General features: G+C 42.9%; 1 protein-coding gene across 3 annotated transcripts in view; it reads right to left on the reverse strand.

Moving 5' to 3' along the window:
• CPED1 (cadherin like and PC-esterase domain containing 1) overlaps nucleotides 1-27,851 on the reverse strand; it is a 243,193-nt gene that overhangs the window by 169,340 nt on the left and 46,002 nt on the right. For all 3 annotated transcript variants that reach the window (XM_032796222.2, XM_032796223.2, XM_075065406.1), the window contains exons 4-5: nucleotides 23,960-24,066; nucleotides 20,270-20,345 (exon numbers count right to left, since the gene is read on the reverse strand). In XM_032796222.2, coding sequence (XP_032652113.1) covers nucleotides 20,270-20,345; nucleotides 23,960-24,066 — 183 coding nt within the window. The remainder of the gene's footprint in view (nucleotides 1-20,269; nucleotides 20,346-23,959; nucleotides 24,067-27,851) is intronic.

Below are 27,851 nucleotides of genomic sequence, written 5' to 3' on the forward strand. Positions count from 1 at the left end.
TCATAGCAAGGCTTTTGGTTCAGGCCCACCTTATAAACAAATATGGTATTGTTTTCTATAAAGGATTCATCCTTATGAAGAATCAGACATTTTATGCGCAGTGCATCCTAATCTAAATGTCATGGGGCTCAGTGAAAAGATTTTGAAATTCAAGTTTCAAATACTTGAGGGAATTCAAATTTTCTATATAACAATTCACATCAAGGGACATGATATCGCTTAGCAAGACAGGGAGTTTGGGACAACCGAAGCTTGGATAATCAAAGTTATGCTGTATACAGAGCAGCAAATTAACATAAATAAATTACATTGCTTTTGGGTTTGATCACACAGAAGTATCAAAAAAGTGGAACTATAGAGAAAAGACTTTTTTCCTTTCTTCTCTGCCCCTTTTGTTCCGCTTATGATCTTGGTCACCCATTGCTTTAGGTAATAAAATCATGCTACTTTTTTCATTCCTCTCCAAACCTTCTCTCCAGATACTTCACTGCAATGGACTGCCAATGCAGACTAAATATTTTTTTTTTAATTCCTTCTGATCATTTGTTTTTCCTTTTATTTTGCTTCTTGCATGAATATCCCACTATAAAAGGCTCACAATAGTGCTCACCTACTGCTACGCCATAAAGGAAAAGGAAACTGGTGACAAGTGAGCAGAGTTATCTTCTAAAATGGAATATCTCTGCTTCTGAACATCTCTGATTATCAATGAATCATTGAACAGGGCATGGAACATGAGACTACAACAGAGGTACAGTGCACATAATTTTTCCAAATACCACTTGTGGATGAATGCTTCCTGTGCGGGTTCTCAGGGTGCCCAGGGCTGTGAGTCACTTTTTTACTCCCCTGACCTCCAGCAAGAAGGAGACTTGCTTCTGCTTAACAGGGTGTCAGCTCCCTGACACCACCAGACACCCAAACAATCTCCTCTGGCCTGTGCCAGCCCTTACTTTGCCTTACAGGTTAACAGTAAATGTACCCCAGTTCCTGAGCCCCACTGAAGTGTTCACCTGTAGTGTCCAACCTTTATTCAATGAAAACTCACAGAAATACCAGATCTGCTGTCCATAAGGGAACAGTGCACACTCCAGCTGGTCTGATTCAGCTGGGGATCAGCACTTTGCTTAATATCACAGCACTGAGATATATTTATAGTGTAAACAACAATAAGTTTATTACCAAAGATTCAAGAGACACTGAAGAAGGCTAACAGAAGAAAGGGCTACATATAAAATAAAATCATAACATGCTTTCTAGAGACTAAACTAAACCTGACTAGAGCAGTCGTATCTCACCCAAAGCCTTTTGCAGCATATCCAAGCAAGGCTGGTTGTGATCCTATTTTCATGAATGTAAATGTGCTTGCTGTCCGTTTCCTTCCTATGTGCAACAAGGTGCTTTCCTTGTTCCCCAGTTATAGTCCAGTAAACCTTTGAAGTGCTCCCTCAGCTGAGGCTATTTTCCCCCTGCTGTTCTTTTCCTGTTAAATTTCACAATCCTTCATCTGCAACTAACTCAGACTGGTGATTGAGAATAAGACAATACTGAATTTACCTTTCAATAGGTACATAGTTAAATATAAGAGGATGGTTGGACCCTTACTAAAACTCAGTGGGGGCTTGGTTGGCTAGCTCCCAGTACCAAAAGAAAGGGGAGGGTCAATGGGAAATCAGGACCCTGAGACTGACAGTCCCCAGGAGCAATGGGGAGAAGCCAATGCTCGAGGTCAGCCTGATTGACAGGGTGAACAGGCTAATAAGGGAGTCAGGAGGTCGCGGAGTCCTGTCCTCTGGGCGAGCTGGAATTGTCTGGAACAGAAGGGGCTGAGCTAAGGAGAGAGAAGGGGCCCAAGCTGAGCTGGGGAACAAAGCCATGCCAGCCAGAGAATCAGAGAAGCAGCCCAGGAAATATGTCAGTGCTGGGAGCAGAGCCACACAAACACCCCTGAAAGCAGATCTGTGCTGAGAGGAGAGCTGTAGCAACTAGAGCCAGAGGGGACAGAAAAAGCAGTCCAGGGGGCTGGAGGCAGAGCAGCATCAGTGCTGAGGTAGAATGGAGCTGGAGCTGGAGGGCCTGGAGCCCAGGTTTGCATAAGCAGCTGGAAGAGCCAGGGAGACCCTGGGTCAGCAGACCCAGTGCAGGAGATGCCCCCAAAAGTTGCAGGCCAACTTGGAGGGGGATCGTCAATCCCGTATGTGGCCCCCAGGCTGACGCTGGGAAGAAGAGGCCCTGACCCTACAGCCTGAGGTGTTTGGCCACCCACTAGAGCAAGTGTGGCCAATTCTAGAACGGTTTCCCCTACAGCACCAGCCAGGGCTGAGAAGAGGCCTGGGATGTGTGAGAACGACTGTGACTTCTCCTTATATTCCAGAGACTTGCGTTGTGGTTGTCCCCTGCCAGATGAGCTACGGTATGTGTTTTTCTGTTACCTTTTCCCATTTTTGCCTTATTTTTAAAAATTCGGTTGCTGTTTAATATTTTCTTTGAACTGCTATCAATGATCAATGGGTCAGGGAATTCCAGTGCAGAAAGAGCACCCCGGAGTGAGGACGCCCTAGCCCTCTGCCCTTTAGGGACATGACCAAAGCGTTGGTCAGTTCGAAGCCCGCCAGGAATCCTGGGCCCAGCTCTCGCTCTGGCGGTTATGAGACTTTGCCACCAGGGAGTGGAAGGGAGCCTCGAGTCAGGCAGGCCTCGGGGTTTAAAGGAAGGGGAGCGAGGACTCCGGTTTATACATAGTAGTGTATAACCCCAGGAGATTCTCAAACAATAGCGGGACCATTCCCTCCACTTACATAATTTGCTCGTACCGTTACAAACAGGTTTCTAATCACAGGGTCACCCATTGGTTTACTTGATTTGAGTTCTGGTAGCACTGGTCCGGTCTTGGTCGAAGCCATACCCCCCCCCCCCTTCCCCCCCCCCACCCCTCCCTCACGAATGAAGAACTACAGGCCCCACTTTTGCTAGCTTCACCAGATATTCATACCAAAGCTGAGCGAGTACAGAACTAGAACCGCAACATGACAGAAACGCTCTATCGCTGGCTAACGCATAAGACCAACGAGCAGCAGACAGCTAAGACAAACCTCCTGATTATGTTCCAAAGGCAGGACCAGGTCTAGCGATTCCGACTGACCAAAGAACCAGTAGAGAGTGTGTCAAGTTCTGTGAAGGCGCATTGCGTGCTAACGACCAAGAAGATCAGTGGACCTTCATAGAGGAACACCTCAAGGGCTAGGCCAAGACACAGTACAAGTCCATGCACAGGCCGACAAGAAGAATGGAAAATGGTATTTGAACTCCCCTAAAGTGAGAGAAGAAGTGTATCTATGGAACGCCGACTAATGGAGTTCTTGCCAAAGCAGGAGCACAGTGAAACTGTCCAGGCATATGCGTTATGGACCTCCAGGGAGAGAATGAGGGGTGCAAAGTGGATCAGCAAGGACCCTCAATGAGTTCCAGACCCAGAATATTTCTGGAAGAAACAGTTGGTCCTGGGACTCCTGGGCATGATTCCCTCTTGCCATGAAATGAAAGAAGGTTTAAGGAAGAGCCCAGTAAGAAGTCCATGGCCAGGCTGCCATTATGTGGTCAAAAGAAGAGGACGTTCTGTGACAAAGACCCCCCATACCACGAAGTGGGGCCTACATACTGTGAATGCAACTGCTGGGGAAAAACACTACCCCACACAGTAAAGCACTGGAAAGTTAGTGAGGCTTGTCCAAAACTGGCAGTCCAACGGGGGCAGATGTTGAACAGTGATGACCGAGTTGATGAAAGAAAAAAATCCCCATTTAATATTGCCAAAGTATCCAAGCGGCACCATGATCCCAAAGATCCCTACTGAAAAGTACCGAGCTGGGAAGGTACATTGTCACACTTGTGAAAGGCCAGGGCATACTAGCCAAGAATGTCCATGAAGAAGAAGAGCAGAGTCCCAGGCCACTCAAAACCCAATTGTGGCCACCAGAGTGAGTGGTCCACTAGAGTAGAAGGCAAGCAATGGCAAGGAAGAATTTTCTAGGCCTGTCCTGCTGTTTGTCGTAGCTTCCTACCCAGGATTTGAAAACCTTAGCGGTTCATAACCGAGAAGCTAGCATGACCCCTCTAACTTAATTACCAGCTCAGATTGATCTCGCTGGGCCAACATCCCAAAAAACTTCCAGGGTTTTGGCTCCCTCTAGCTCCCCAAACCCTTCCCTGGGAACCCCAAGACTCAGGAGCCCATGAGTCTTACCGCATAAGGGAAATACCCACTTCCCTTCCCCCTCTTCTCCCACCCAGACTTTCCTCTCTGTGCTTAACCTGAGAGTTACTATGCAATTTCTTTACATCACAATACAAGAAGGCATGTCTCCTCTATTTCCACAAAGAGACAAACCTTCAAATACAAGGAAAACAAGAAGATTCTTGTGAAAGCAGCAGAGAATCTGTGGCACCTTTATAGCACTAAACAGAGGTTTTAGAGGTTGAGCTTTCTGGTGATACCCACTTCGTCAGACGCAGGTAGTGAAATATCCAGCGGCATGTATATTATATGCTAGCAAGCAAGCTAGAGATAACGAGGTTAGTTCAGTCAGGGAGGGTGGAGGCCCTGTTCTAGCAGTAGAGGGTGAAAACCAAGGGAGGAGAAACTGGTTCTGTAATTGGCAAGCCCATTCCACAGTTCTTTGTTTAGGTCCAGAAGCTGATGGTGTCAAATTTGCAAATGAACTTGGAAAAAGCTCAGCAGTTTCTCTTTGCCAGTCTAGGTCCTGAAGTTTTTTGCTGCATGATAGCAACCTTAAGGTCTGCTATAGTGTGGCAAAAAGGGGAGTTTGAAGTGCTCTCCTACAGGTTTTTGTTATATTGCCATTCCTGATATCCTGATTTGTCGTGCCATTTATCCTTTTCCGTAGTGACTGTCCAGTTGGACTGATGTACATAGGCAGAGGGGCGATTGCTGGCATATGATGGCGTTATATTACATTTGCGTGGACGTTGCAGGTGGAATGAACCAGTTGCATGTGTGGCTGATCTGGTTAGTCTATTGTGGGTTCACTGGTGGTGTAGATATGTGGGCAGAGTTCGGCATCGAGGTTTTGTTGCATGGGATTGGTCCTGAAGCTGGAGTTACCTTGCTAGCATATTATACCTGCCCCTGGATATTTCCACTACCTGCGTTCTGACGAAGTGGGTATTCACCACGAAAGCTCACCGCTCCAAAACCTCTGTTAGTCTATAAGGTTGCCACAGGATCTCTGCTGCTTTCACAGATCCAGACTAACACGGCTACCCCTCTGAGAAATGATTCTATCCTCTCTTTCCCTCCCATCAATTCCCTGGTTGCTGCAGGAGGCTTACCCTCCGTAAATCTAACACAAGAAGAATTCCCCTTCCCTTCGTTCCTTAGCCTACCCAGAGAGAAAAACTCATACAAGTCTTAAAAGAAAGCTTGTATATAAAAAAGAAAGATAAAAAAAACCACCGATGAATATCCTGATCTCTGCATTAAGTGACAATACACCCAGGGCTATTACTTAAAAGGAAAAATATGGAATAAACAGACCTTATTCAAAAAGAGTTACAATTTCTTAAACATTCCAGCAAACTACACACATGTAAATATAAAACAAAACATATAAAAGCCTATTGTTTTGCTACCTTTGTACTTACAACTTTGAAACTGAAGATTAGAAGCTTGAAGATAGAAAGAAGCCTCCCATAGCCGAGAGACAGACAAAAGACTCCGAGTCAAACATTCTCTCCCCTGAGCTTTTTTTAAAAAATCCAGTTTCCTGATTGGTCCTCTGGTCAGGTATTTGGTTCTTTTTGTTTACCCTTTACAGGTGAAAGAAACATTAACCCTTAGCTATCTATTTATGACACCTTGGTGGAAAATTGATCTGCATACAATGTTAATAGGAATGTGGGCAGTGTCAGCATATCTAGTGACTTCTGCAAGTGAGTATTTGGAGACTGTCTAACTGATGAAGTATGTACAGCAGGGGTGAAGACCAGATGTTTGATAGATACTGGCTCAGAAGTCAGCAGCATTACTGAGTCACATTTTCAAAAATATTTGAAGGACAAGCTGACTATGCACAGCACATGCTTTTACATCTAACAGCAGTACATGGACTGGCAATCCCAGTGGTGGGATGCCTTGAAGCAGACATAGAGTACATGGGCCAGACACTGCCAGGAAAATGCATCTTCATCCTGAAAGACAAAGCCTCTGAAGGGAGCCATATGGGAGAAGGAATCCCATGGGATTCTAGGAATGAACATCATTAGTGAACAGAAGGAGCTACTGTTGCCAGGGGAAGGAACCAGGAAGATGAACCGTCATGGGCTCTCTAAGAAGAATGCTCATTTCCTGGGCCCCATGAGGCAGATTGGAAATGTTAAAGTGGTCAGAAAACAGAAGACTGTTATTCTGCCTTGAAAAGGAAAGATCCTTGATGAACGCTGCTTGGTACCAGGAAATATCAATGGATATCAAGTGCTTGCAGAGCTTATATCTGGGATAAACCTACCTCATGGGCTCCAGCCAGCCAATGTACTGATAATGCCACCAAAGGAAGAGTACCAGTGAGTCTTCTAAATTCAAGTGCAAAGGCTGTGTAGTTGCATCCTCAAAACAGAACTTCAGTGGTACACCGGCCTGAGGAAGTGGTTCCTCAGGTGAAGATAACATTTGAAGAGAATGGAAATGAGCTGTGGTTGACAAAGAGGAAGAAGGGAGGACGAATTACAACTTCAGGCTAGATCCTGTTTCCACAAAGTCAATGGCAAAATTTCAATTGACTTCTACGGGGCCTAAGTCTGCAGATCTGGAAAATATTATTTTCATGTCAAAGGTCTATTTTAAATAAACCATTAAAAGCATTAACTATTTCTAATGCAATTATTCAGTAACTTGTGATGACTGTTGGAGTGTTAAGCTGGGTTTGCAACAGATATATTCAGTACTCACACTGCAGAGGGGAACTTGAAAATCATTATAATAATAAAAAAGTCAACATTTCAATGGAACAAGGAAAGGACCAGAGGGAAGGGATGTTCCCCTTATTAATGTTCCCCAAGTGAAACCATGTAATGCTTTTTCTCTTCTAAAATGTGGTTTTAATTGTGTTGCTAGGGCAACACCTAATCTAACCAAGGCACAGTATTATCTCACAGTGCTGTGTTTTAAAAGAACAAGATGATGGCCCTTGTGCCTAAACTTCTCCCCTTAAATATCAGATGGCTAGTTGTTTTGAGATGAAAGTCAATGTAACCTCTTATATGTCATTATTACTACCTTATGAATCATTTATTGGAGCAACCTCGTCTAACAAAAATACTTCAGGACTGTTTGAAAATCAGAACTGCCCTGAAATCCTTAGGACTGCTGGGCATATACATTCACTATAAGGCCTCTTTGGCATAAAGTGATCCTAGTGTAAATGAGAATCAGGACTTTGGTGTCCCTCAGAACAGAAGGAAATTTAATAAACACCGTGCCCTCATTTATCAGTCCCTGGGTGCAAAAACAAACAAAAACCAACTTGGCATCGTTTATAGATTAAATTATTCAAGGCAGGGACTGTCTCATTAATTTTTTACAGTGCCTAGCACAATTCAGTCTCTAGATGTTACCATAATACAATGAATAATAACTAATAGTTAATAGGAGGAAGCAGTCTCTATTAGCTGATTCCAGAAGCACCTTTGACATAATCAATTCTAATGGTAACTGTCCACCTTTTCTTCCATTGGTAGACAAAAATCATGTTTGTTAGAGTTGTATATTTGTTAATCAATATTGTTATCAATTAAAATGAGCAAAGTGAGTCAGTGTCAGAGCTATAGTAGGAGCCCAGGAGTTCCTGGCTCCCAGTCTCATGTTTAGATCATTAGATCATTTTTCTTTCTCTTGTAGGGCCAGATCTTGGTGTCAGTCATTTTTGACATAGACCTCTGAACCCTGCAGACCTAGACACAAGTTCATAAACTAAAATAATGCAAGTTCCCCTGTACAATGGCTGTATAGTGCTTCTGTGGCTGATCAATCTCTCCCCCATCCCAAAGGAGACATCATAGACCAATGTGACCATAATGGGAAATGACATAAAGATAGACAATAAATGTGTGCAATCCCTCTCTGAACTCCCAACAGGGGGCAGATTTCTCTGGCTGACAGCTCTGCAACTGTGTGGTTGACGATCCAATAGATGGGCAAAGGGGAGGAGGAGACAGCTCTTCGCTGCCACTTCCCCTCAAAAACTGCACACCCCTTGCATAGTAAATATTTTGGGAGGTATTTTATTGGGTAAGGGACACATTCCAAGTCTTCCTCTCTCTCTGTGAAGTCACACAATTGCCCTACACTCACAGCAGAGACAGACCCTGACACACACAGAACTGCTTGAGGAGATAGGACCTACGATGGCTCTAAGAGCCTCTCAGTGCCAGCTGGCAAAGGATTCACTGTCATGTAACAGCAATTCCTATCAGGCCTGACAAACTCACTACTCCTAGCACATTGCTGTCATAGTGTTTATCTATAAAGAATGTTGTGTGAGGTATCCAATGAAAGCTTATACCATACTGGTCACCACAAGCACTGTGAGATATACGTACAGGTATTATGCCAGACGTTGCAAGTCAATACTAAAAATATATTTCAACTATGTAACCAGGCAGAATTGATTAAAAAAAGAAAGTTTTCCCTAAAGGAATATTTATTTACCTGTCTGCTTATATCTCTGATGTAAATTAAGCAGGACAAGCCAAATAAATAGGAGTTCATTTGCATCTGAGGTAAACAGGAAGAACAAGATAACAGGAGGATGAGAAAGCAGTAAACACACCTGAGCACAAAGCAGGGGGAAGAAGGATCTTATCCGGAGATAGACTTCAAAAGGATACATTTCAAAGGTTTGCTGGACTGTCAGAAGAAGGGAAAGATCCCCTTTGTTATCCATCTCTCAGGGAGCAAAAAGGACAACACTCTGAATACATGAAAGTTGGATTGTGGCCCTGGTAATGCTGAGTGATTGCTTTATGTGAGAAACTTATCTTAGACAAATGTTTTAGCCTGTTAAAAGTTATGATTAGTCTCCTAGAAGTGTGCTATACATTTGTTTTATTGGTAACCCTCACTGTTTCCATTATTCTTACTCAGTACTCCCTTGAATCTGTGAATCTCTGTTCTTTGGTAATAAACTTATTCTCCTTTTATTATGAAATCATCTCCGTGCTGTGATCTAAAGTAGAGGGTGCCTCTTAGCTGAATCAAGTAAGCTGGTGAGTACATTGTCTCTCTGGAGGCAGAGGACTTGGTAATTACTGTGAGTGTTCAGTGACAGGATCTGGACACAGCAAGGGGAAGCTTCTGGGAAGTTTGGGAACTGGAATACATCAAGTGTTAACCCGCAAAGCAAAATAAGGGTTGGCAGAGTCCTGAGAAGTTTGTCTGGTGTGGCTAATAGATTGGGGGACAGGGAGCTGTCACCCTGTTTAGCACCAGCAAGTCTTTCTCTTACTGAAGCAGTGGGGTAAGGTGGTGACCTGCAGTTCTGGATGACCTGAGAAAGTGTCATGCCTACCCAAGCAGATCCACACCTCTGGATCAATCAGATTAGCTCCTCCAATTTCCACATAAACTGGCATTGGGATTTGGCCCATCAAATGTGGAATCCACTAACATATCCACAGATTCAAATGTGTCAATTAATACCAGTACCGTTGACAAATGGCTATAAACAAGCCATCAACAAGTTTGAAATTAGGCGAAGGTTTCTATCCATCAGAGGAGTGATGTTCTAGAACAGCCTTCCAAGAGAAGCAGTGGGGGCAAAAAACCTAACCGGCTTCAAGACTGAGCTTGATAAGTGTATGGAGGGGATGGTACGAGGGGAGTGCGTACAATGGCATGTAGCCCACTGGTGACTGCCAGCAGCAAAAATTCCCCAACTGCTAGAGTCCGAACACTAGATGGGGAGGACTCTCAGTTACCACAGATAATGCTTTCCTGGGTGTCTGGCTGGGCAGGTCTTGCCCACAGGCTCAGGGTCTAACTGGTCACCATATTTGGGGTCAGGAAGGAATTTTCTTCCAAGTCAGTTTGGCAGAGACTTTGAGGCGGAGTGGGCAGGGGGGTCGCTTTCCTCTGCAGCATTGGGCACAGGTCACTTGCAGCTTTAAACTAGTGTAAATGGTAACATCTCTGTAATTTGAAGTCTTTAAACCATAATTTGAGGACTTCAGTAACTTGGCCTGCGGTTAAGGGTCTATTTCAGGAGTGGGTGAGGACCTGTGGCCTGCAATGTGCGGGAGGTCAGACTAGATGATCACTATGGTCCCTTCTGACTCTAAAGTCTATGAATCTATGAGACTTCCTGAAGATGATCTTTCAAATATATTTACCTGACTATGCTTTCTCCTCTCTTTCGCTTGTCCTAATAGTTCAGAGTTCATAGGTCCAAGGGGAGACTCAATCATAAACAATTTAAAGAACTCCTGAGTCAACAAGTACGAACAACAGCAGAGCTGATAACAATCTGCTCCAATAAGTAACACTGCTTTTAGATTCATTAAGACTCTCCAAGCACACCTGGGGCACTGTTTACATGGCTCTTGGCATGGCCAGTACATGGTGTGAAAAGTGGATCACAGAGCTGCAGATGCATGTGTAGTAATTCTGTGTATTATAGGAAACAGCAAATTAAGTTCGCAATATCACCCTCAGGTAATATGTAAGTGTAATTAACTGGCTGTGAGAGACCCACATATTGAACTGATAACTGGCAAGACAACAAATTAAAAAATACAAACTGCAGGAGATACATGGGACACTGTACAGACTACGTAATTCGGTTCTTTTCCTTAGCCATTTCTTTTTATCCTCAGTTTTTGAGACAAAGCTTTTGTTTTGTTTTTTTATTTGTTTTTACTGTGTTCAAGGCATAATAACCTACAACTAACAGATTTGAAACAAAGGGCAAAGAATGATTAAGGCTTCTATTACTGCAAGATAAAGTCTGTCTTGTTTCTAAGCTGTCCATCAACTGTCAGGTTTGCTAGATACATTTCAAGACCCATTGAGTCACCACAGGAGCGAAACACAAAGCGAGGGAGGGAGCATGAAATTGAACTGAAAATGCCACACTTTCTTCTGGCCACAACGTCTTGCAAACTGTTTTTTTCCCACTCAGGAGACTGTAAATTCAGCACATCGAACCTGGCACAGTTTCTGTCTGATTGTTTTCTCGGGGCAGGAGGGAGGCCCCATGGAACAAGAAGGGGCTTCAGCCTCAGAAGATTCTGGTTGTTGGGAGACTTATTGGAGACTAAGGCCATCTGCAAAGAGACCTTGTGCATTGCTTCCTGGCCTCTCTTCACCAACCTTCATGGTAGCCTGAGTCTAGCAGGATCTATATGCACAGCACAGAGAAGGAGAACAAGCTAATAATCCTGAATGAGCTGTCTGCATCTATACAGCAATACCTGGAGAGGACTAATGATAGATCTTCTCTGCCTGGCTTTCCGCCAGTTTCTCTCTCAGTGGTTCTGGATGTATTGGGAGAACTTCATGCCATAACTTGTGCTTTGGATCCCTTGATTGGTGAGGTCCAGTTCTTTGCTGGTGGAGACTGACAGTGCCTCCTTTAAGGAGGGCAGGGAGCCAACAGCTTTAAAGGAAGCATGTTTGGCCTTTATTCAAACAGCCATCTCTTGACACTACCAAGCAGTACCTAAGCTTCTAGTTCTAGTAAAGCCTATGGAAAAGTTGTGTGAGACAACTCTCAAGAGTATTTTTATGCCACCAACTTCCCTGACCCAGGTTCCAACCACAAGTAGCCCTGGCTGATGACCTCGTGGTGATGGGTAAAGATCAGGTGCCCATAATGATTAGATCCTTCAGCTATCTTTGATACCATGCATTACGAGGTGTTGATGCAACTACAATGCCCATCAGAAGTGGATGTGACTCCTCTTCCATGGTTTCATTCCTGTCACGCAAAGTTCCCAGAGGTTAGTGTCAGACAATTGCTTTCCTGCCTGAAGGAAATGTGGGATATTACAAGATTATCTGCTGTCATCCCTCTTATTCTGGGGATATGTGAGGTTGTTAGGGCAGCAGGTGAGGATACATGGACTGGAATGCTTTCAGTATGAGGATACTCAGTTTTATACCTGTATTCCATTCAGCCTAGAGAGTAGGATTGCCAACTTTCTAATTCCAGAAAACTGAACACCCTTCCCCAAGGCCCCGTTGCTGCCCATGACCCCGTCCAGGCTCACTCCCTCTTCCCTCCTTCCATCACTTGCTCACCCCCATCCAAGGCCCAGACAGGCATATTTATTGTTTTGACAGATATATGATGCTAAGTTCAGGTTTTATTTGTTACAGGACGCTAGAGTTGGCAGCAAAAGAGTCAAAATAGTCAATTTTTAAAAAAATGAAATTTCACAAACATCTTCATGATTCTTTCCCTCCCCTCTTCCCATTTTTCGTAACCAGCTCCGTGTTTTTTTTCATTAAAGTTATTGTAATTTTATATGTGAAATTAGGACCACACATTATCACAGCTGCAATGGGTCCATTAAAGGCCCACTCTTGAAGCCCGAATACAAATCCATAGAGCACAACCACAGAAATTCACCTGTCCAGATACCTATACAAACAAATCTGTAGAAACTGACTCCCACACCTACATGCAGATACACACATGTATTCATGTGTACATATCTAACATGCACTAACACATATACTTCCACATTATTTAATACTACAATTGTTGTTTAGTGCCTAGAGACCCCAACTAAGATCAGGGCTACAGGCTGGTAGGTGTTGAACATACACAGAAAAAGAGAGAGTCTACAACAAAGAGTTTATAATGTAGCTAGACAAAGTTGGGAAGAAATGTATGATCCATTGGCTCTTCTGCAATTACTAGTCAACAACATTCACTTTAAGAAATAATACATTTCTTTTAGAATTCTTTTCTCTTTTAAAGAGTTGTTATGAAATGAATACACACACATTTTATGTCATCAATTCTTTTATGCGCAAGCCAGAAAAAGGAATAAAAGTCAGAGTTAGGCTGCAAATTTTATTCACACAGGTATACACACAAGCAGCAATATATGCACCTTCCTGCACAAAAACACACAGTCTCTTATACACATACAATGCATGCATGCACACACTTGCCTACACAGAGACACTTTTTCATATACTTTTCCAGGGGCTGCCTAAATCACCCTGCCTGGAAGGGAGGAGGGTGAGCTGGGGGTGGGGGGAGATGGGTCTGTGGGGCTGGAGGAGAGATGATGGGGAGGGAAAGAGGCCAAGCATGACAGCAGGATAGGGGTGAGAGAGGCTGTGGGAGGTGGGGTAATGTGGGGTAGATGGGGATGCAGGGGGAGGCAGAAGGCTACAGGTGCATGAGGATGTGGGATGCACAGGGGTGTACAGAGACATAATGGGAGTGCAGCATTGTATGAGGCAAATGGGGTGCAGGAGCATGGGAGGTGAGGGATATGGGAGTGGCGGCTCTGCGTTGTGGAGAAGATGGGTGGGAGAGCACTGTAAGGGGTACAGGGATGCGATGGGATGGGAGAGGGAGGAGGATGGGAGTGCAGCCCCATTCCCAGCACTCAGAGACGGGATACACTTATCTCCAACTCCTGGGTGCTAGCAATGGGGTGACAGACCATGGTTCGTTGCAAGGCACGCGCCGCAGCTCCAGCCCAGCCACATAAGGAGCACGAGGAGGGCTGGACAGCAGATGCATGTGCCACAAGACCCCTCAACTGCTGCCTGCTGAGTGCTCGTGAGTGGCGTTAGTTCCTCCTCTACACTGACCCAGCCAATGGGAGCTGTGCCTACGGGCAGGAGGTGAGGCACCAAGCAGAACCCGCTGGCAGCCCTAAGGCCAGGAGCTGGACATGCCGGCCTCTTCTGGACCCAGTAGCTGCGTGGGCCGCTGCACAGTGCTAGCAGGGAGCCTGCCAGCCCCACTGCAGCACTGAAAACCGGATATTCAATGGCCTGGTCATCAGTGCTGACCAGAGCCACCGGGATTTCTTTTCGACTGGGTGTTCCGGTACAAAACCGGACTCCTGGTCACCCTACTAAAGAGTGCAATCAACTATTTTAGCCAGCATTTTTGTGAGGTGAGTGCCAATTGTCTGAAATTTAGTCTGGGGAATACTAAAATGATGATGTGGTGGGTTTGGGAAAGCAACCTAGATTAACAGTTTATTCCCTGGTTTGTTACTAGGGCAGCACAGCTATATTTAAGTGCAAAAGATTAAAAAGTAGTGGTGATTACAAAGACATGAGGCATTGAATTACTAGGAATAAAATGGATTGAGGGCAGGTTGTGCTCATCAAGCAAAAACGACCCATTCCACTCAAATGGCTTCCGCAATGCAGTTCACCTATCTGATGAAGAGGTCAACTATTCTGAAACAAAGATCCATGATTTTATATGACCCAACCGTGCACCCTAAGATGGTGAAAGAAAATCAGAAAATCTACCATTAAGGATGAAATATATCATATGTCTTGAAATATCCAACGAGAATGACTGCCTCTAAAAACTAAGGAGACATGAGTATGCAAAACAATGTAAAAAATCATGTGGTATATCTTGCCCCAACGAAGTCAGTGGAAAAACTTCAGTTGTCTTCAGTGGGGTCAGTATTTAACCCCTGATGTTTACAGTTTTTTGTCTCTACTTTAACATGCTTTTAGCTTTTATGTGCTATGCACATTTCTGTGGCCTAGGCCAAGAGAAAAAAAGATGCTTATTTTAAATACTTCAGTCTAAATTTTCTAAACTGACTAGTAATTTGGACTCCAATGTGATCTTCAAAAAGTGCAGAGCTCCCACCCTCTGCAAATCTTCCCCCCGTAAGATATCTCAAGTTGCACTCCCAAAAACTGAGCCACTTCAAATGACTTTTGTAGGTAATCATTATCTAAAATGTGACTGAAGAAAAACCCAGTTTGCAGCCAACCAGATCTAGACAGAAAAGAATTTAACTCATGGGCTAAAACCTACTGAACTGCATTCTAAATAATATTTGTGAACTTTCAGAGTGAGAAAGACAGCCATGACTATCTACTATCTCATTATTTCAAAACTACTACTAAAAATTATCAGAAAATTATTTCACCTTAGAGACTAATAACCTGCCACATTTATTGTTTTTAAATTCTGTTTTGAGTGACACAGGCAGAAAAAGCAGCAGAGAATCCTGTGGCACCTTATAGACTAACAGACGTTTTGGAGCGTGAGCTTTCGTGGGTGAATACCCACTTCGTCAGACACAGGCAGAAAAATGAGTCTTTACATTCAAACTACTCCTTTTTCCTGTAACACACTTATAACTACAATGAATAAGAGAGATTGATTGGCTTGATATTTTCCAAAACAACTTCCTCTTAGGTTAGGGTTATGTGAGCTATGCTGCATACCAAAACCAATGTTTACAGACCCATTATTAAACTCTGGAAAAAATGACTTATAATGAAAAAGTTGGCACAACGTTAAAAGCCATATGCATAAGGATATTCTAATAACCCAGGAGATGACAGTATGGTACATGAGCAAAGACCAAGTAGTTAAACTCATTTCTCTTTTAAACTTTTTTTTCTTTCAAAACACATCACATTTATTTATTATTACTACTGATTTGTCTCAATGCCCCAACTGAGATCAGTGCTAAGCACTGTACAGATACACAATAAGAGATAATTCCTGCCCAGAGAGTTTATAATCTAAATAAGATAAAAATAGATACATAAATAGATCAGGTTTGGCATTCCTGAGTTTCAAAAGAGCGTCATAACACACAGCCCACAGCCACAACATTGTGATGCCTACTTGTATGGAGACATTTTTAAAGGCACTTTGGCAAACAAAAGCAAATCTATTTTTGAAAATGTACACTCCCCTCACTAAGATTTTAGATTATTAAAATGGAAAGAATGTTTAATCTATAATTTAAAGCTCCCAAGGGTGGATTTGAGGCAGAACTTTGGATCCAGGCCCAGTAATTAGAGGGGACCTAACACACACACAGTCAGAGCAGCTGGTAGTGAGTCAGAGCAGAGCAGCAATAAGCAGCATGCCTCTCAGACAATTGCTAGCCAACCACCTGCTGCTACAAAACCACAACTGTGGCCCTAGGATAACAGGAGAAGATGAGGAATGCCACCTTGCCCCTCAACCTAAGCCACTCACGTCAGGTGGCAACATGCCTCAAGTCAAAGGGAAAGGAGGGGAAAGCAACAGCTAGCACTCCACAATTAATTTTTGCTAGCCACCTGCTTGCTACAGCAATGGGATTGAAGGAGAAGCTAGCATTATAGGATAGTGGAAGGCTTCATGATTTCAGTGTGCCCCACTCCAGCCCTAGGTCATGTCATTATGTCACATTTTGGCCACTGAGTCACCAAAAGGCCAGGGGAAGGCCCACAGGCTGTGGCAGCTAGGTGGTGTTTAGAGAACATGCCACATGAGTGAATGAGTACCCTGAGCATGTTGCCAACTGCCCCGAGGGAGGCGAAGCAAGTGTACAGTATCTTGCAGCCACTCCAACAGGGGCCCAGCACACAGCATCATAATCAGGGAGGTAAGCAAGTCTGCATGCAGCAAAGGTACTGCTTAAAACACAGTTGCTGGCTTGGCTGAGAAAAGAGATGGGAACAGCACAGGTTGGACCCTGGGAAAAGAAGGTCAAGTGTGTTTGCAGACACTTGGGCTGGACTGCTTAGGCAAGAGGACTGTCAGGATGTCTGTCTCATTGTTGCCAACACAATCCCAACATTTTCCCAGGGAAAAGTCTCTAAGACAGAAGGTTGCGTGTGCATTACTGGTCTCCCCAGGTCTCACCGTCAGAGTGTCTCTCTGAGTCTTCTCCTTCTCTATCTGTCTAGCTTTTTGTAGGGAGAGGGAGTTCCATGGCACCCAACCCAGTTCTGACCATACAGCAGCTTCTGTGGGGCACTGGGCCCAAGAATCCTAAATACCCTCCCCAGTCATCCTCAAATTTGAAGCCAGAAGCAGCCAGGAGTAGCTTTTTAGGTGGCCCTTAGAGGCACCTATCTCAGACAGCCCTGTGGCTGCCTACCAGATCCAGCAACAGCAGAACCATGGAGTTGAGGGGTGAGTGTTAGGGCCTCCTCCTGAACCTCCACCAGACCATACAGCAGCTATGTCCGGACAACTGTGTGGCTCCAGCCCATCACATCTACATGGAGTAGGAGGCAGTCAGGAGCAACAGGTTGAAAAGCTCCCTCCCCACAGACTCCTACAACCCGCCGCCACCATCTAAAGGAGCGGAAGGGTCCATCCTTCCCAGCCCAAGCCTCCTGATATTAACCAACATCTTTCACACTGGACTTTAAAATCCACTGCCAATGTTATGCATAATCCCCTCCCCCACTGCTCTACCTGCCCAGGATCCAGCAACTCTCCTCCTCTCTCACCTTGCTCCACCCCAACCCTACCCTTTCATTCTAGCTGTATCCTACCCACCCTCTATGATGACATCCTCCTACACTCCTGTGACCTCCTTCTCCTCATCACCCTACCTTTTCCCTGTCACCCTTGCCTCTCCCTCCACAGCCTCCCTTCTCCCACCCCATGCAGAACTCCCAGTAGCCCTCCCCTGACGGACGTTCACACACAAAGAACAAATGTGTTTTCAGTCTGGTTACACTATTTTACAGTGAAGAGGAAAAACAAAGAAACAAGAACTACAGAATCTTGTCCTGTTAACAAGACATTTGAACTAACTCACGGAGAGTGTGTCCTTGCAGGCACTCTTAAAGCAACAGCAAACAACTTTCCTTTTACACAGCTACATCTCTGGTCTAGTAACAGCTATAACTAAAATACATCATTTTAATAAGGAAATAAGCATTATGAAGTTGGCATAACCTCTCAACAGAAACACATTCTTACAGCTGTGAAACCACCCTCTCAGCCTCATTGACTGTCACCCCTTGCCTTGTCTCATCTTGTCTTTTAGTAGACTGTAAGCTCTTCTGGGTAGCAACCATGCATTTTACTTGTTCTCTTACATAGCAAACACCCTTTAAATGCTGAACACATGGTAAATACAAGCTAAGTGGCCATCTCCAACAGGAACGGGTGAGTTCCCCCACAGGCAGAGATGACAGGAGCAGCAGGCCAATTCTGATTTAAAAAAAAAAACAAAGTCCCATGTGCTACTGCATGGGGAGAGCCTGGCTATTGACCAAAACTCTCCCTCCCTATGATAATTTCAAAATCCAGGCGCCTACTCAGCCAAATCCAGACTATTGGCAATTCTGCTGTCTAGGTCAGGAGGAAGTCTGTCAGGAAATGCTAACAAGGAAAGGAAGGAGGAAAGAGTTAGCTGGCTGGAATAGCAGGGGAAATTGTGGTGATTCAACCCCCTCTCTTTTCATCATTTATGGTGCTGGTTTATTTTATGCCTGTCGCTCCTCTTGGACAGTGAATCCACACAAGTTGGTCTCACTCTCTGGTTCTCATTCAGCAGGACAATGCTATTCTGTTTGATTTCTCAGTCCTCAGGGGAACATTTAGATTAAAAACAGTCAGCCATTTAAAATAAATCTTAAAGACATGTATTTTTGTATTATTTTGGAAAATATCTTTGTTTACAAAACTGAAATTAGAGGCCTATACTACTTGACCGTGTCTTTATAAACTGCCAAAATCATCATCAGACACTGAGACTGTCTATAATGCAACTGCAAATGTCACTGCAGCTTGGGTAAGCATAGCTGCATTAGCTTGAATGTAGCTAGCCTGGTCAAAAATAGCAGGCAAGATGTGGTGGCACAAGCTTCAGCACAGGCTGTACAAACCCTCCTGGGACCCTGAGTATGTACCCACATTGCCAGCCCACGGTGAAGCTCATGCCACCATGTCTTCACTGCTATTTTTAGCCATGCTGGTGAGGCTAAAACTAGTGTGGGTACGTTTACCTGAGCTGCAGTCACACCTGCATTGTAGACACAGTCTATGTGAGTAAGGGCCAGAGTCCTGAGAAATCTGAGCACCCACACCTCCCAGTGTCTTCAGTGGGACTTCGGCATCTCTCAAGAACAGGCCCTTTATCTAGTGAAGTAATGATGATACAAAGATGGAAAGGAATTAATCAGATGTTTAAAAATAGCCCTTACCTACAAGAGAAACAGAGCATTGGCCAGTCTCATACACCAGGTGTGTGCGATGAGTTGACTATTACAACAATTTATGGACACCAGTTAAAAAGAGTATGACTCGGAGGGGAAATCTCTCTGTGTGGTGAGTGCCTCTTATGTTCGTGGTTTTGTGGCAGCAAAATAATAAAACTGTTTTAATTGGCTATTGTCCAAACAGCATAACAGAGCTGACCAAAATGTTTCAAAGCCAGACTGTTACAAAATGAATTCAATTTCTGAAATCCTTGGAACTTTGACAAATCTACTCTGATTTGTCTAAAATCTGTATTACATCATACTACCCTCTAATGCACATCCCAGAGCAAAGGGCCCACTCTAGGGACCGTGAGTCACTTACGACATAGTTATGCACTCAGCATAGGGCCAGTGTGATCACAGTTACATGGTGTAAATCCAGAATAGTGCGAGAGACTCTGGATATTCACTGGTGTAAATGATATCAGAATTTGCCTCCATAGGGTTTAACTAGGGATTAACATAGAGTATCCGGCTTTGTGCAGGGCCCCTGCTCTGGGCTGAACTTCACCCATAGTAAATTAGGATTCTCTGGCAGCTGGCCCATAACCTTTTAATTTTTCTGGTTGATGAACTTAATGTACAAAGACTTTTTTTTATCAGTAAACTCTGTTGGGCTGGAAACCAAGCTCCAACTCCTACTCCTCCTTCATGCCACAACATTTTTATAAAACTGGATAAACATATTTCATTGAATCAAGAACTGTGAAGGGTAAACATCAATGCACAGAATAACACAATATAGCCTGACAAATAGGACGTTTGTATTCTAAAAAAAGTGACCTTTTCCAGGTTGCTAAATGATACAGTAGCTTTAGTTAAAAGGATCCTTTATTACTACAATTTACTTTCAAGAGATGTCTGAAATGGATTATCACTCATATTCTGTCTTGTTTTTAAAAGTTGTTGAAAAAAGAATATATAAGTATGAAACCTCCAACACACACACAGTATCAGCCTCACTACTAAGCAGGTCAATGGATCTTCAACATTTATGCAAACTGAAACAAAATTGAGGATTACCTGGGAACGCTCTAATTATCTGGCATAATCCTTCTTTTCTGCAAAGCAAGTGCTTAATCTCTGGGAGTGTATTTACCTGAAAATAACACAGAGATGTTCTAGTGAGTTCACCAGTAGATGCACTGTCTTCCACAAGCTCTGCATGTTTTCTCGTATAATTTGTCAGGGACACTTCACATGTGAAACTCCTATTGACGTCAGCATTGATTTATGACCCTTTGCTGCTCCCTGTGAGCTGGAAAATAGAACTCTGAGGTGGGAGCTCCTCCTCCACAATCTCCACAAGGCAGTTTCAGACTGTTTTTCCTCCTCCTACATGCTGTGATTCTGTTACCTCCACAGTTTTGACCTCCTAAATTTCTTGCTCCTCTACATGTCTATCAATCACCCTCATTCAAAGCACAGAAAGAGCACATAGAGAGGAATGATGATCCAATGTTTAGGATGTTAGCCTGGGATGTGGAAGACTTATGCTAAGTTCCTGCTCTGCCACAGACTTCCCTTGTGACCCAGGGCAATCACTTAGTTTTTCTATGCCTCAGTTTCCCATCTGGGAATTAGGGATGATCGCACCTCCCTAGCTCGCAGGCATGTAGTGAGGATGAATACATTAAAGATATTGAGGTACCCCAATACTAAGGTAATGGGATACTTATAAATACCTACAATGGTCAGATGGATTCATAGGCTATGTCAGCAGTCATGTTTTTACTAAGGCACTTGATGGAGAAATAAGGCTGGAAATTAGAAGAAGGTTTCTAACCATCCAGAGGAGTGAGATTCTTCCAACAGGAGTAGTGGGAGCAGGCAACCTAGCTAGTTTTAAGATGGAGCCTGGTAAATTTATGAACAGAATTATACAACGAGCTTGCCTGAGATATCACGGGACTGGACTCGATCACCCAAAGGTCCCTTCCACTCCTATGTCCCTAAATACCTTTGAAAGCAAATGTATCACAATTTCAAAGGCATTAGGTTGGTTTGTCTTCAGTGACCTGACACCCAAGAGATAATTCCAATGCTTTGATTGCTAATTGTTCTGTTATGTAGGCTTATGGCCCTGAGAATTAGTAGTAAAATATCATACAAAAGCATATTCCGTGGGGTAATCCTTCCATTGCTAAACAACAGTTGGCAGATGGCATCCTTATGCTAAGCCCGACCCGCAGAGGAACATAACCATATTGATGGTACTGGATTCCAGTGTGATTTATCAGTAACACTGCTAATTTTTTTTCCCCATCCTAAATTACCTTGTTGCAGGTTTGTCCATAATGTGCCCTGACATATCTAATATTCAGTATTGTTAATACCAGCAAGATATTGGTTTTCAATAAAACCAATTATAGCTCAAATGAATGATAGTGGGTACCACTCCAGTTCAATTATATGTCAATACAATTTTTATAGAGAAATGCTGCCCTAGGCTAAAGACCGCTGACTGTTGCTGGCACTTGGCTTCTTCTCTAGGTGCTGAAAATCACTATATTCCAAGAGCATGTGCTAGCAGCAGAATAGAAGCTCAGTGCTTTTGAAAACCAGGTCGGTACACTAATTCCCTAAATATCAACTTAGCAACCTAACTGTGGCACTCAGTTTTGAAAATCTTGGCCAAACTGTTTATATAACCATGTGCATAATTCCCATGAATAGGAATATATGTATACAAGCCAGTCTTGAGTTAGCTCTGCTGTCCTGGGCCATGGGAGAGGCTCTTTTCCCACAAAATCTTCAGAATAAATCAGGTGGCTGTTTCCCTCATCTTCAACTGCCAGGGAGTCACCTGGTAGGCTTGCTGAAACTCCATTAGGCCAGAGCAGGACGAAACCTACCATGCAGAGATAGCTGGTACATCTCTCAACCCCCACGTGAGGTTCATTCTGAGCACCTTTTCCTGCCCCACTGTTGTAGGATGGGGCAGCACGAGCAATGGGCCTCCCATGGTCATTATTTTTTTCCCTTTATTTTTGATTTGATCATATTTTCAATATTTGGCAAATTTACGTGCTTTCTGTACATATTTATTATAAATCTAAATAAACAAATCTTGAGTGCCAAGCTGGTTCTCTGTGGTGTATAAAGGAAGATACTGTCCCCACTTAAAGAATTTACAATCAAAGGGCTTCAGCCCAGATTTTTAAAGGTATTTAGGCACCTATGGAAGCAGATGGGCACCTAAGGAATTGTTAAAAGCACCTAGATGCTTAACTCTCATGGCAAAATCCTACAAAGCAAAATTTGCTGGGAGTTAGGCACCTCAGTGTTTTTGAAAATTGCATTAGGTGCTTATCTGCATCTCTAGGCATATAAATACTTTTAAAAATCTGGCCCTTGGTCCTAAGAGTCGCCCCACTCATAAGTGTAATCTTACACATGTGCATAAGCCTTTGCAGGATGAAGATCCCAATGAGACAGTAAATACAAATTACCGGTGCATATGAACTGGTATAACATGCCAGATGAAGAACTATTCTTGAATCAGTGAGGGGATTTATAGATTCCAAGGCCAGAAGGGACCAGTGTGATCATCTAGTCAGTCCTCCAGTACAACACAGGCCCTAGAAGCATCTCAAAATAATTCATAGAGCACACATTTTAGAAAAAACAGCCAGTCTTGATTTTGTCATCACTAATAAGCTTTGTGGAAGAAATCCACCCCTCCAGAAGACTCTTCTTGTGCACCCTTATTTTTCAGAGTACAATTTTGTGCCTGCAATTATTGATTGTGTAAAATATTTGAAATTGTGAGTCAAATTAGGTCTGCATTTTTGTTCCCACAATTTTGCAGGTGCAAATAACTGCGCAATTTAAGTCACTTAGACGTTTGCACCTGCAAGTCAGATATTTAATCAGGCACCTCGATGACTAAGTAACCTAACTTGTGCCTGAAATATTCAAAATTCAGGTGGAAAAAGTGAGGGCCAATTATAGACATCCTTAGAAGACTAGCTAACACTTGCACTGACTCTGCAATTGACTGTATGTGTACAAGACTGCTGTGCCCATGCAGGTCCAAAAGGACTCCAGTTCAGACTCCACATGGGCGCAGAAGTCCATCAGCATGCTGCCAGTTGCAGGTCCAGGGTCACTGTTTGGAGAGATGCTTGAACTATGTTTGTAAAGTGACAATTATATATAAACACTGTATAATTCCTAGAGCCAATCCAGCCCTTGCATAAGTGGCACAACTCCTGCTTACATTTGGCTGAACTGGTCCCCAGTCATTGTGAAACTCTGAATGTATTTTCTACCTGTTTTTCCGCATTCCTAAAGTTTCTTCTCTCAAAGAAACATTTGTTACAATTTGCTTTTACTTCTATATTTCTTGTGATGCATGACAATTGAATTTTGAGTGTGGCATAGAGTCCAGAAGCTCAGATTGGAAAGAGCAAAACGTGACATCCAGCTGTAACAATTTTCAATTTCTATGAACATCAACATATTAAAGTACACACAAATTGAAAGCATTAAGACATTGCTCTTGATCTCTGGATAGGATATCTACAAGAATGCAAATATGATATACAATAAACATCCCTGAGTGGGCAGTGAACTTGGAAACATAGCTCTGCTTCACAGTTTAATGAACCATATTTTTAGACCATAAATAGATAATTGAACACTATTTTTGTTAGTGGGTGCTGAAAATGTGGGGTATTCCAAACAAAAGATGGCATGTCAATACTTTACCTTCTGGAATAATTCTAACTGATGGAAGTCATCTACTGGAAAGCAGTCTGTATTGTCAGTTTTACTGGAAGATAAGCAAATCAGAAGATCCCAAGAGCTTAATTTGCCTGTGAAAAGGAACAGAAACATATTGAGAAAAAATATTATGCAATTCCAGCCTCAATAGAAAAATATACAGAGCCAAATCACAAGGACTAGCAGAGTTGTCAGAGTATTACATATACTATGAAGTAAGGAAGTAGGGGTGGAGTGCTTTGCTTTTCAATCCAGCACCACAATTTTGTTTTATTTCATTAGTTCCAGGATTTGGGACAAATTCAGAGCTGATGTATTAGGAGGTGTACGTAAAACTTCTCACAGCCCTCCCTGGTGTGTGGATCTAAGATGGTATAGCTTTCACAGATCCAGACTAACACGGCTACCCCTCTGATACTTTATATATTAAGGATGCAGAAGGTGTTAAATTAAAGTTGAGTAGTCCCCCTCCTGCTTTAATTTGCTCTTTTTCCAGATCCAGCTTCTCAGCACGTATAATTTTATGCCAGATGTCATTGTTACACATAATCTTCCAAGTTCTTTTTCTTTGAGCGTTAGCTAGTTTTAAGTGTTGCAAATAATGCTTCTATTGTTGTTGATTTGGCTGTAAAGTTCTGTGCAGAGGAAGCTGTTGGAAGAAGCAAGAAGGTTCGCTCTGCTAGACTCAGTTCTTGGAATACAGCTGCATCCTGGAAACTGGGCATTAGATTACCATTTGTCACCATCTCTGTTTCAGGACTGCTGCATAAAATCAAGCAAGTTATATTTGGAATATATCTAGATTCTGAGTTACTGATTTTCTTCCCCACTGGGAAGCTGACCCAGAAGACCCCAGATTTTTGCAACCACTCAGCAGGGTAGCAACACTTGTGTCAGAGATGGGACACTGATTTTGGAAGAAGATAGAACAGTAAGTTACACCAATTTACACTGCCTTACACAATGGAAGAGTGGGTACAAGTAAGTTTAAAGCTGTCTAAGGGCAGTTCTACACTATCACTTAAATCGATCTAACTTATGTTGCTCAGGGGTGTGAAAAAGACAACCCACTGAACGACACAAGTTACAGTGACTTAAGTACTATCCACACTGGCACTACGTTCTCCTGTCCTAATAGCTTCCCCCTCTCACAGAGGTAGAGTAATTATGCTGATGGGAGAGTGCTCTTCCATTGGCATAAACCACTGGTGCAGCTGCACTGATGTAGCATTTCTAGTGTAGACCTGCCCTAAGCTAAAGTTGTCTAATTTATACCACCTTATGCATCATCTCTGCATCTGGCCCTTTGAGTTGGATATGCAACTCAAATTTTGGCATGTTTTCTCTCACAGATATTCTGAGCAGTCTCTTTAAAACAACCAGATTAGCCAAGCCCTGCTGAATGCACAGGAGCAGAGAATCAGTAAATGGGTAAGCACCTGAGGCACAGGAAGCCAGACAGAAACAAGAATCTCGGAAGGGGCAGTCAAAAGGGAAATCAGAAGGTGGAAACTAAAGCCAGAGTTGGCTTAATCTAATGCCATTTGGGGCTAAACTCTTGGCAACTATTGTGGTGCAGGTTTGTTTTTGTTCCTACCTTCACAGTTGGAAACATTAAATATATTTTTTTTCATGCTGTCTGTAAGACCCTTTACTTGTATAAGTCAACCCAAAGGCTTGGTCCCTGTGACAACCTGCATAACAATTTTTTTGCAGTCTTTCCTCCCCAAAATTTAATTAATCATTTCCCACTGTGATCCCACCACCAAACACAAGGCTGGTTGAAGGATTTGTGGGATGGTTAGTGAGATGGCGCAAATTTAATATCAAATGAGTGTGTAGAATGTGCATCCATGATTGTAAACCAAACTAGCTCCTTTTTAGTGAATATGCTACAAAGCTTAAGAGCTCCAGTTTTATTTATGTTGCATCCATTATTGGAGAATGATACTATTTCCACATCAGGAAAACAAATAATGCTATATAAAAATAATGCACTAGAGGTAAGTAAAATTTGCGTGTGAGACTTGAGTAGGTGCCCCTTTATGAAACAAAAAAAAAAGTAGATACGTCAGGTATGTATATAACTAACAAACAAACTCACACTCAGAGAACAAAAAATCTTACTAAGAAATACTTCATTGTACAGAAAAGATTTATAGCATTAATAACTAATACTGTGATCTTCACCTGTCATAATTACCAGATAAGCACAGTGTTAAGTCTCTGACTAGTAAACACATTTTAATGAATCATTATAACTGAATATAAAACACTGTTTAGATGTGTTTGAACTGAGGGATGGAGTAGGAATTACCAGATCTCTGATGTAATTCATCTTCCCTTCTCTGGATAGTGCTACATCTCCCGGCCAGGGTTGAGTTTGATCCCTGCCTCAAAAAGATACTATAGTGCAAAATGTTTGCTTTTAGGACACATCAGACTGATCCAGATGTATTTACAAACAAAACAAAAAAAAGACTCAGATGAGGATATCTCCAGCCATACTCATTTCTAACCCCACTGCCTAGGAACAGAGTTCTTGACATTCAGGGACAAAACTTCAGGCTCAGCTGGACTTCTGCTTTGTATGCCTGCCATTATTTAGGTTTGCAATTAGGATAATTAGACATCTAAGCGTGCATTACTTCAAAGCAGCACAATCAGAACTGAAACAGGATCTACCTAAAGGAGTACACTGTACTCCCCAAAAGGGGTGTCTACTTAGGACTATATCTTGGCTTCAGACCAAAAGGTGATGATGACATTCGCCCTTCCAATAAAGCTCTAGTCAGCTACAGTTTACCAACTGTTTTTGTTTGGTTTTATGGTAAAAATTAAAATACATGTTATTACAGATGCTTCACCCTGGAGCAGAATCCAATATGAACACTCATAGGCTGCAAATTGTCCCATGTCACCCATCATGCGTGCAAACACTTCAGTGGGAAATGAAGGTGTGCAGCGTACATACACGAGACCATAGATCCGCCCCTACGTTATACATGTGATAGTGTAAAGCAACAGGGCACTGAAGAGGTTATTATTACAATTTTTATTACAGCAACACTCAAATGTCCCATTTGGGATGGGGCGCTGGTACAGTAGGCATGGTACAAACACACAAGAAGACACAGACCCTACCTCAGAGATTACAATCTAATTTAAAGCAAGACAATACGTGAGTTAACAAACAACCTAGGAAAAGAAGGAAGGGAGGACAAGGGTAACAGTAATATGATCCAGTATTAACACAGGCCATATGTGCATAACCTGGATGTTTCCAAATCATTTAAACAAATGAATATTAACAACCCCCGCACTAGCCCTCTCTCTAACCATTATCCAGTGGCAATTTCCTGTCGGCATCACACTGTGGTTCTGAGGAGGCATTTGAAGAAGAGGGTGCAAAAAGATATTTAACTTCTTAATCATTTAAAACCTATATGAGTAAAATTGAACAGTAACAAAGCTACTAATATTTGTATAGATCTTTTCTTCTTCAAAAAGCTTTGGCCAAGTCCTGTTTGCCTCATTAAACTGATTTCAGTGGTGCTATTTGCATAGGATGAGCAGCATTTGGCCTGTTAGCTGGTAATGGAATGCACTGGTCTCTCTCCTTTTGACAAGGGTTGTATAAGAGTGACTGCATTGACTGGGGAGCAACAAAGCTCACATTGCACTTACATCAGGCTTTTCAAGGCCTTGTCTAATCACACAAGTTGCACCATTTTAGCTAAAGGTGTGATGCTGCACCCATTTAGTTCAACTAATGCAACTGTGTGTGGACATACTCCATAGATTTAAGTCTGGTTTATGGCAATGTAGCTTGCTGTTCTAAGCCCGTTTTAAACAGATGTAAAAGTGTCCACACACA

Source organism: Chelonoidis abingdonii, chromosome 1 (assembly GCF_003597395.2).
Source record: "Chelonoidis abingdonii isolate Lonesome George chromosome 1, CheloAbing_2.0, whole genome shotgun sequence".
NCBI lineage: Eukaryota > Metazoa > Chordata > Testudines > Testudinidae > Chelonoidis > Chelonoidis abingdonii.